The following is a 10,509-nucleotide window of genomic DNA, read 5'->3' as shown; positions in this document are numbered from 1 at the left end:
TTTTAAGGGTTTAAAATGATTATTCTAGCTGTCTATAATTATAATAAATCCTTAATCAACTAATATAAAGAGAAAAGGTCAATTGGGCTCGCAGTTTTAGAGGTTCCAGTCCATGATCTGTTGACCTCGTTTCTTTGAGTTTTTGACAGGCCAGCACATCATGGAAAAGAGATCATGACACCAAGGTTCCTTAGTCTATTCAAGGGCACACGCCAGTGTCCTAAAGACCTTCTGGTAGGCCTCACCTCTCAAGGTTTTTCACCACTTCCTGATATTGTCAAGCTAGGGACTGAGTCCCTTAACACATGGGCCTTTGGAGCATACTCAAGATCTAAACCATGGCAAAGAACATACACTTACAAGTACTAATGGAGGTTTTTTGTGGGGTTTTTTGGTTGTTGGTGGTGGTGGTGGTCCTGGGGCTTGAACTCAGGGCCTGGGCACTGTCCTTGAGTTTCTCTGTGCTCAAGGCTAGTGTTCTACCATGTCAGCCACAGCGCCACTTCCAGCTTTTTCTGTTTATATGGCACTGAGGAATGGAACCCAGGGCTTCATGCATGCTAGGCAAGCACTCTACCACTAAGCTACATTCCCAGCCCTCTAATGGAGGCTTTAAAATGGTCATTTCTACTATAGACCACTTTCTTTTCATGTGGCTTCAATATTTTCAGTCTTTTAGTATTGTTTAGTTATTAGAGATTTTATGTAGCCTTTGATGCCAATTATCATTCAGGAAAGTAATGAATACACAGACCAAATAGCAAGGTGGGAATCACAGTACTGCTCTATCAGTACTGGAATAGTTATACCAACTTCAAGTTAGGGTATATCTACTAAGAACGAATTGGAGAACGTGGTTTAGTCCAAGAGGTGTAACTGATAGTTTTGTTCATGCCCTAGCCTCTGTGATCCCATATACTTGATCATTTATAGTGACAGGTAGTTTATTTCAGCCAGAAGCAGAAAAAAAAACTTGTGGGCCCCTGCTTAGTTTAAATGAAGGAAGGAGTTAGGAAGACCCAACTAAGCCAGAGGCCATATTGTATTTATGCACTGACTATTAGAACTGTTGTTCTTGATACTCGTTTAAAACTTACACACTAAAATAAGATAAAATCAATTTATTCTTAGCCCAGGTTAAAAAACGGGTTTGAATGAAATAATTTAACAGTGTAGACTCATCAGTAGTACACTTGTGGTGGGAGATGGTGTTAATATGAGAGGCTACGCATTTTGGTAGTACAGGGGAAATAAGGAGAAACTCCATATCCTGCATCAGTTTTTCCTCGCTACTCAGGAGGCTGAGATCTCTGGATCACGGTTCGAAGCCAGCCGGGACAGAAAAGTTTGTGAGACTCTATTCTCCAATAAACCACTAGAAAACCAGAAGTAGTGCTGTGGCTCAAGTGTTAGAGCCCTCACCTTGAGTTGAAGAGATTCAGGGACAGCACTCAGGCCCAGATTTCAAGCCCTATGACCAACAAAATGATAAAAAGAAAGAAAAAGCCTAAATCGTTATATATATCCATAACTTTTTTTTTGGGGGGGGGGGTCCGGTCGTGGGGCCTGAACTCGACCTGGGTGCTGTCCCTCAGCTCTTTAGCTCAAGGCTAGTGCCACTTCTGGCTTTTTTCTTTTTGCTTATGTGGTGCTGAGGAATTGGACCCAGGGCCTCATGCATGCAAGGCAAGAGCTCTACCACTGAGCCACCTTCCCAGCCCCCCTCCTAAGTTCTTATGTTGGTGTCAGCCCTGTACTTACCATGCTTTCTGCATTGTTTTTGATGATACTAGAGCTTAAGGCCTCATATTTGCTAGGCATACAATCTACCATTTCAGCCACATTCCAGCACTTTTTACTTTCAGTTATTTTTCAGATTATATCATGTTTTTGCCTAGGGTAGCCTACACCACAGTCCTCATTTATGGCTGGGATGACAGATGCATACAACATCCCCAGCTTATTGATTAAGGTGGTGTCTTGCTAACTCTTTGCCTGGGCTGAGCTTACACCACAATCCTCCCAGTCTTCACCCCCTGAGTAGCTGGTATTAGAGGCTGAGCACTGCCATTGTCACTAGTAAGCATGTGAGGTTTTTATGATTGAGGGAATTTGGGAAATACGAAGATGTGTTTGAATTGACTGGCTTTACTAAATTACTATGTGCAGTAGAGAATATAGAGTACACAGATAAAATTCGAGAGTATAAGCTCTAAATGATAAATTGCCTCATTTTTACCCATTTATGATGAGAGTGGAAACTTAAGATTAGTGGGACTAAAAAGTTGGATGTGATGCATTTGTGTGTCTTCTTGGTTTAAAAAAAAGGGGGGGAAAGAGTTTCATGGGGCACTAAAAAAAGAAATGCTTCTTTCCTATTGCATTGATGCCTTCCAACAGAAATTAACTTGGCAGTCAGATACCTGTGAGGAAAAGCATATTGATAGTGTTCCTATCTAAAATGGGGGTGGATGAGAAGAAAGAGATGAGTATATTTAAAACTCCAAAAAAGACCCTAAAATATGTTTAGATAAGGAATGAAATAATTTTGTAATGCTCTTTGAGAAAAAAAAAACATTTGTTCTTAAATTTGTTTATAGGGAGATTGGTGGACGGCTCCTTATGGTAGAAACTCGACTTCCAAATGATCTGGCAGAGTTTGAAGGAGACTTTTCCTTGGAAGGACTTCGTTTGTGGAAAACAGCCTTCTCAGCAATGACTCAGAATCCCAGACCAGGGTCACCTGTTTGTAATGGCCAAGCAATTGTCAATAAAGGGTCAAGTAATAGCCATAAAATGGTTGAAGATAAAAAAATTGTGATTATGCCTTGTAAATGTGCCCCAAGTCGACAACTGGTTCAAGCATGGCTTCAAGCCAAAGAAGAATATGAACATTATAAAAAATTCCCTAAGACAGAGCCAATTGTAAAATCTGCTGAGCAGTTCAGTTCATTAGTTAATCCAGATGAGAAACCTATAGTGCTTCCACAAATGGATGTAAGCCCACATTTACTTCCCTCTGCATCACATACCAAGGAGCTTATTGCTCATTCTCAGATTGCTTTAGTAGCACCAACCACGGGATGCAGTCAGACTTTAAGTGCAAGTCAGATGTTGTTACCAATTGCCCCTACAGATAATCCTGAGAAAGAAGATGATGACAGTAGCTATTATGTTAATGATAGCTCCCCTGATTCTCCAGTAATTCCCCCTTGGCAACAAGCAGCATCCCCAAATTTCAAAGCATTATGTGGAGATGATAGACCTTCATCAACCGTAGAGGAATTGTGTTCTCTGGCTGTTGAGAACTTCGTAAAGCCAATAAAAGATGATATACACAAAAGCCCTTGTAGTGAGCCTCAGCAGCCACTAATGATCTCTCCAATTAATGCTATGGCAAGAACTGAGAAATGTGAATCATTTTGCCTTCATAGTACACCAATTATACAGAGAAAACTTCTGGAAAGGCTTCCTGAAGCAACTGACCTTAGCCCTTTATCAACAGGTAAGTGTTTAAGGTAAATACCCTTGTAGTGTAAAGGCATCAGACTGTAGCAAAATCATAGCTTTTAAAATGAAATTTTAGCCAAGGAATGAGAGATAGTTACTACTTTATGTTTTAGAAAATCAACATGTGGAAACAATCTTTCTGCTGTAAAATATTTCCATCCTATCTTACTACCTTTTAGGTAAAATACAACAACCCTCTAAAAAAAAAAGAATCCTTACTTTCTTAGCTTAATTTTCCCCATTGGCTTTTTTACATATAGCCAAATGTTTCCCATCATCCATTTATTTACCTATCTACTTACCCATTTACTTTCATGGTTCTGGGGATCAAATCCAGGGCCTCACACAAACACTAGACCACTGAGCTATACTCTTGACCCCTCTTTGTGGTAGTGCACACTTGTAATCTTAACTACTCAGGAGGTAGAGATGAGAGGTTCACTGTTTGAGGCCAGCTAGGGCAAAAAATTTACAAGACCCTATCTCAACAAACTAAGGATGGTGGATCATATTAGTAATCCCAACTATGCAGGAGGCAAAAGTAGGAGGATTGTAGTCTGAAACTAGCCCAAGCAAAATTTAGCTTGAAACCCTATCTGAACAATAACTAGAGCCAAAAGGGCTTGAAGTATGTTTCAAGTGACAGAGCAACTCTCTAGCAAGTATGAGCCCTGAGTTCAAACCCTAGTAGTACTGCTGAAAAAGAAAAAAAGAAATGTAATAGAAACAAAACCAAAATTTCCTATGATTTTCTATCTCCAGCCAGCTTGTATCTACTTTCTCCTCCCCTTCAAAGCCAGTTTTTTAAAAAACACTTCTCTAGTTTAACATTGTATTTATTTAGTCCTTTTTCTTAGTCCACTCTAAGTTTTCTTCTGTTACCCTTATTCTTCAGTGTCTTCCCTTAAAACAGCTCCCTCTTCTCAATTATCTGAATGTTAGAGCTTATTAAGGCCTTCTTCATATTTTTTCCCTAAGATTAATACAGGTCACACAAATTTATGTCTCTAGTTCAGTATTCTGTTTTCAGAACAGCTTATGATGCTGCCTGTTTATCATTTCTACTTGATTACTCAAAGGGACCACAAGATCAGTATTTTTTAACACTTATTCTCAATCTGCACACATTCACTACTGCCTTCTCAAACACACATACTCATATATGTGTCCCTCATAGAAACCTAATCATCCTTCACTTTTCTTTCTAACACCTACCTGAATCCTTCAATAACTACTCTTTGGTTTCCATAACTTATTACATTACAGTATGTTATTGTATGTTTGTTATTATTAGCTATTCTTTTTACTTTTTACTGTACCTAATTTCTAAGTTGAACTTGATCATAGGTATGCATATGTAAAAATATGTATGTATGGGGTTCAATATTATTCATAGCTAAGGTATCTACTTAGGGTATTGGTATACAATCAGGGATGGGAAATCTTTTTTCTGCATGTGACCATTTAGGTATTTATAATTCTATCTCAACCATAAAGAAATTGAGTGCAGTAAAATGTACCTGCCCACCAAGCTATGTGGAAGGATTAGTTTTACTTAAACATTATGAAGTACTTGGGGAATTCTAGAACAATACTTACAATTGTTTGTCAAAACAGAATTTTTCTTTAAAACAGAAGCAGGTAATTTTGATGTATGAGTAAAAATAAAATTTCTTTTTACAGAACCAAAAACACAGAAGTTGAGTAATAAGAAAGGAAGTAATACTGACACTTTTAGAAGAGTACTCTTAACAACTCAGACGAAGGTAATTACACTAAACAAATTTACAGTCAATGGAAGATCCAGTCTTACTGTTAGATTTCAGTTAGATAATTGATAAAAGCTGTGTCTCAATTAAATTTTTTCATTGCTTATATTTTTCATCATTATTTACATATCTTTGAGAGAACAAATTGCCTATTTTTTAAGTTTTTTAAAAATGCTGGGATCTAAAAGATTCTTATATGTAAATACAAATATTACAGAGAAAGTGAATATGATAGCCAAAATGTGGATTATGAGGATACAAATACATTAACTGATTACTGGCAAAATCAGAACAATCCAATGACAGCAGAGCTCAAGTAAGTGATTTTTGATCCCACCAAAAATATATCCTTTTCCTTGGTTTATTTTTTCTCAAATATAACTATTAATTTTTTCATTTTACTTCACTAAGTAGAGAAGGAAAGCAACATTTTATACTACTGAAACTGAGAAGTTTGTAACAATATTTAGATACTAAAATATAATACTTAGAAATATTTATGGTTATGTGGAGAACATTGCACATCTATTCTTGGAAAAATATTAATTGGAAATCACATATTGACAGCTTCTTGTGAATATTATATAAAATATTTCAGTATTTATACCTATTCTTTTTAGACTTTTATTTATAAAATTGTTTGTTATTTATTAATAGCTACTGCCAGTGAGTTATAAAACAAATCAACATTTTAAGGAGAATGGTAAATGGATTTGTAAGCAGAAAAAAAAAATGACCTTTTATCTGAATATTTGAGTTTTGTAATTCGTCTTTCAGGTACATGTAATACTAGGGTAAAATACAAATTCAATTTATAAAACTTTATAATATATTAATTACTGCTTGTCTTCTAAAAAAATACTCAGCATAAAGGTCCAGGTCACATAAATGCCAGCTCTGTACCAATGTTGTTTGTAGTGTTTGGGACTAGCAAAAACAAAGATCAGCATATGGTTTGGTTATAGGTTGTATCTGATATGTGTGTATATATCCAGTTACTAGAATGGAATTTTTTTCTTGGACTTTAAAAGACATGATATGTTTAAACACATAAAATATATTTTCTAAGTGGTGATAAGGAAACAAAAGAAAATTATTATTCATTTATCTTTTCTGGCTATGTGTCTTTTTAATAGAATCAGTTTGCAGCAGTAAATTCCCCCAAGAAAGAAACGTCTCAGATTGATGGACCATCTTTGAACAATACTTACGGTTTCAAAGTCAGCATACAAAACTTACAGGAGGCAAAAGCTTTACATGAGGTAAAATTGCAATGTTTATATTTATTCTATAGAACAAGTTTGAAAATAATTCAGTGAGGGAAGGATACAGTGAATTCTGTCTTTGTTATTTTCATTTATATAAAGTAAACTTAAAGCATGATCAGTTTAGTTTCACAGTTTTCACATCTAGTAACTGAAGTTTAGTTTATAGACGTTAAATAATTTTAAATATTAGAATTACATTGATAAAATATGTATAACTAATCACATCAAATGTCACATCTTCAGTGTGACTTCTATTTACATTTTCTGTTTGGTTGAGAATGTTAGAGCTTGCTACAAAAGAGGACACATTAATTTATTCACATAATCTTGATAGCTATTTATTTTCACAGTACAACTTACATGCCAAATACTAGGACATTATCTTACCAAAAAGTACATATCATAATATGGAATTGAAAAAATTTGTAAATGAGTCACTATAAATTTAGATGTTTAAATCTCAAAACATACTGGCTAGCAATACAATGGAAATCAGTTTCCATTATTTTCATTATGTATGTGCTTTTATTCTGGTTAGCCACTAACAATTGAGAGCTTAAAATTCAGAGTAGACAGCTGAAGAATGAAATTTTAAATTTTATTTAATTGTAATTATTTTGGGTTTAAATACTGATATTCAACTTATACATTAGTTTCTTTAAAGTATGCTTTGAACAACATAAGTATGTAATATAACCGTGTCCACTGTAAATTCTATGAACTCTAACTATAGATGAAGTTTTGCCATAGAAAATTTAGCATTCACAGAGATCCACTGTAAATATAAAATGGCGTATTGATTTCAAATATTCAATAAGTTAAAGAATGTAACAGTAACTTTTATATTAGTTACTTGTTGAAAGTATGGTATTTTAAAAGTACAGGTTAAGCATTCTTAATCCAAAGTCCAGGATCCAAAACTTCTTGAGTACTGATATGATGCCACACATGGAAAACTCCATGTCTAACCTCACATGACAAGTTATAGTCAAAGCAGAGATACACTCAAAATATTGTACAAAATTACCTACAAGTTGAATTTATGAGTTGCATAAGAATAGTAAATCAGCTAGCTGCTTGTGGTTCATGCCTGTAATCCTAACTACCAGCAGGCTGAAATCTGAGGGTTGCAGCCCAGGCAAGAAAGGCCATGCAACTCTTATCTCCAGGAAAAAAAAAAAAAGCCTGAAGTGGCTCTGTGGCTCAAGTAGTAGAATACCATCCTTGAGCAAAAAGCTCAAGGATATACCTGGGCCCTGGGCTCAAGCCCAAGCCCAGGACCCTCTCCCCCCCCCCCTCCCCCCACACACACCCCTGGGCTCAAGCCCCAACCCCAGGACACACACACACACACACGAAAATAAATGAATTTTGTGCTTTGACTTAGGTACCATCCGTGAGATATCTCATTATGTATGTGTAAATTTCCCAAAGTCCAGACATCTGGATCCATGTATTTTGGATAAGGAATTCTCAAGCTGTATTGGATTAAATTTTTGTAATGTTTTAAGATTAAGTTAACTTTATTTTTACTTTTTAAAATGTTGCTACTAGAAAATTTTAGATTATTTTTGGTTTATATTTCTTTTGGAAAGTATTAATTTTATCATTGCTATATCTTCTCGCATATGTAGCAAAGAATTAGTAACCACCTGAAAGTTAAGTTCAATTTTATTAGAATTCAGTTAGGACATAGTTTACTCACTGATTTATTCATTTGTAAACTTTTTATTTAACAGCATTTATGTACTTCCTATTTTTGTACCTGGCCCTGTACTAGCTCTCTAAACCCTAGTTAAATTAATACTTGGAATATACCAATATTTATTAAAGCAAAATATATATGCCTTAAAGACTTATTCTGTTGTTTGCATTTGCATTATTTGAAAAACATAATTTTCTATGTATTTGTTCTACATAATCTAATTTCAGGATCATGGTCCTTCTGAGGTTAAAATCACTGAAAATATCTGGTTGATTACTGACAAGACTTCGTTTTCTCAGTATACATTCTTAATAGCCACCTTGTGGTCAAAAGAGGAAGTGAACCTAAAATGACAGTATTCTCTCCCATTGTCTAGGGACCTGTGTCTCTTGATATCTTGTTTCCATGACTCTGGACTTAACTTTCTCTGCATTATCAGCACTCAGTGCCTAAGAGCAATCCTTGTTCTCCTTTTGCTTAGCAACATTTATTAAGCTTTTCTAGCCATCTCATTATATGTTTGCTTGAAATAATGCCCCTAAGAATAGTATCCATTTTTTATATCAGGGACTAGAGAGAAAACATTTGAACATAAAATTCTACTAACGAAATCCACCTTTAAGACTCTTCTCTATACTCTTTTCCACATCATTATCATTTCCTAATTGAACTGTTTGTCTTGTTCTGTTTGGCTCTGGGAAAGAGATTTTTTCCAGTCAAAATTTGGCATTTACTAAATTAGTACATTCTACTTGTCAAGTTAAAATCCTGAAGAATTACATTTAAAAGTAAAAGTACTAGACTAGGCACTGGTGACTCATACCTGTAATCTTAGCTACTCAGGATGCTGAAATCTGAGGATCACAGTTTGAAGCCAGCTCAGACAGACAAATAAATCTGAGACTTAGCCAAAGCTGGAAGTGGCGGTGTAGCTCAAGTGGTAGTGCCAGCCTTAAGGGAATAATCTAATTCAAGTCTCAGTACCAGCAGAATAAGTGAGTTAATGAATAAATGGACATTCCTAGGATCTAGGTATGACTCAGTAGCAGAGCAGTTGCCTACTATGTGTGGAGTTCTAGGTTCAAACTACAGCACTGCATACCTCTTATATATATATACATATATGTGAAAGTTCTTTTCCTTCACTCTCCATTGTACTTACTTAAATTAAAAAAATTTTAAAATAGAAACAACAGTGGCAATTTTGGGAAAGTATTGGGTTTGTGATTATTTGTTTTATTATTTCCATTGTGGGTTTCTAATTTCGTAAGAGTTTTTTAAAAGTTTTATGTTTAAAATGTTTTAAAAAGTGAACAAATGTCATTACATTCAATGTATATTATGTTAAAAAATGACCTATGTAACTTGAATGTAGAGATTGGAAGGAGAAAGTGGGGGAGAATGAAGGAAGGGGTGACATTGTACTCATGATGTGACTTATAGAATGTTAACCCTTTGTATAACAACTTAATAATACAATGTATATTTAAAAGTAAAAGTTACAGACCTGACACTGGTGGCTCACACCTGTAATCCTAGCTACTCAGGAGGCTGAGACCTGAGGATTAGTTTGAAGCCAGCTCAGGCAGACAGATAAATTGGAGACTTACCCAAGGCCAGAAGTGGAGGTGTGGCTCAAGTGGTAGTGCCAGCCTTAAAAGAATAAGTTAGTTCAAGCCACTACCAGTAGAATAAGTGAATGAATGAAGGAAAGAAGAGATTAAGCGAATGGTCTTAATATCGATATATCACTATAATACATTGATAAATGGAAAACTGTGAATGTAAGGTATATATATATAGTATATATAAAGTAAGCCGGGCACCGGTGGCTCATGTCTGTAATGCTAGCTACTCAGGAGGCTGAGATCTGAGGATTACGGTTCAAAGTCAGCCCAGGCAGGAGGTCCATGAGACTCTTATCTCCAATAAACCACTAGAAAACTGGAAGTGGCGCTGTGCTCGAGTGGTATAGCACTTGTCTTGAGGTGAAGAGCACAGGGACAGTGCCCAAGCCTAGAGTTCAAGCCCCACGACCGACAAAAAACAACAACAAAAAACCATATATATATATATAGACATATATAATAACGTAAAAAGCATTCAACCAATTTACTAATATGCACATGTATATGGTAAAAAGGAGGACAGAAAATTTACAACAAGAAGTAAGCTTTCCTCATCTTGCTTCAGGTCACCAGTTTTCTTCTGTCAGGGCAATAAGTTTTACATTTTGTGCCTCCACAGAACTTTTCTA

The 10,509-nt window shown here is 35.6% G+C and overlaps 1 protein-coding gene across 4 annotated transcripts in view; it reads left to right on the top strand.

Moving 5' to 3' along the window:
* The window catches only part of Rev3l (REV3 like, DNA directed polymerase zeta catalytic subunit), a 151,580-nt gene that overhangs the window by 88,346 nt on the left and 52,725 nt on the right, over positions 1–10,509 (top strand). For all 4 annotated transcript variants that reach the window (XM_042689028.1, XM_042688971.1, XM_042689046.1 and 1 more), the window contains exons 14-16: positions 2,601–3,505; positions 5,194–5,276; positions 6,416–6,541. In XM_042689028.1, the coding sequence (XP_042544962.1) occupies positions 2,601–3,505; positions 5,194–5,276; positions 6,416–6,541 (1,114 nt within the window). The remainder of the gene's footprint in view (positions 1–2,600; positions 3,506–5,193; positions 5,277–6,415; positions 6,542–10,509) is intronic.

The sequence above is a fragment of the Dipodomys spectabilis genome, unplaced genomic scaffold, assembly GCF_019054845.1.
Source record: "Dipodomys spectabilis isolate Male_0828 unplaced genomic scaffold, ASM1905484v1 ptg000001l, whole genome shotgun sequence".
Lineage (NCBI taxonomy): Eukaryota > Metazoa > Chordata > Mammalia > Rodentia > Heteromyidae > Dipodomys > Dipodomys spectabilis.
This window is presented reverse-complemented; position numbering and strand designations above follow the sequence as displayed.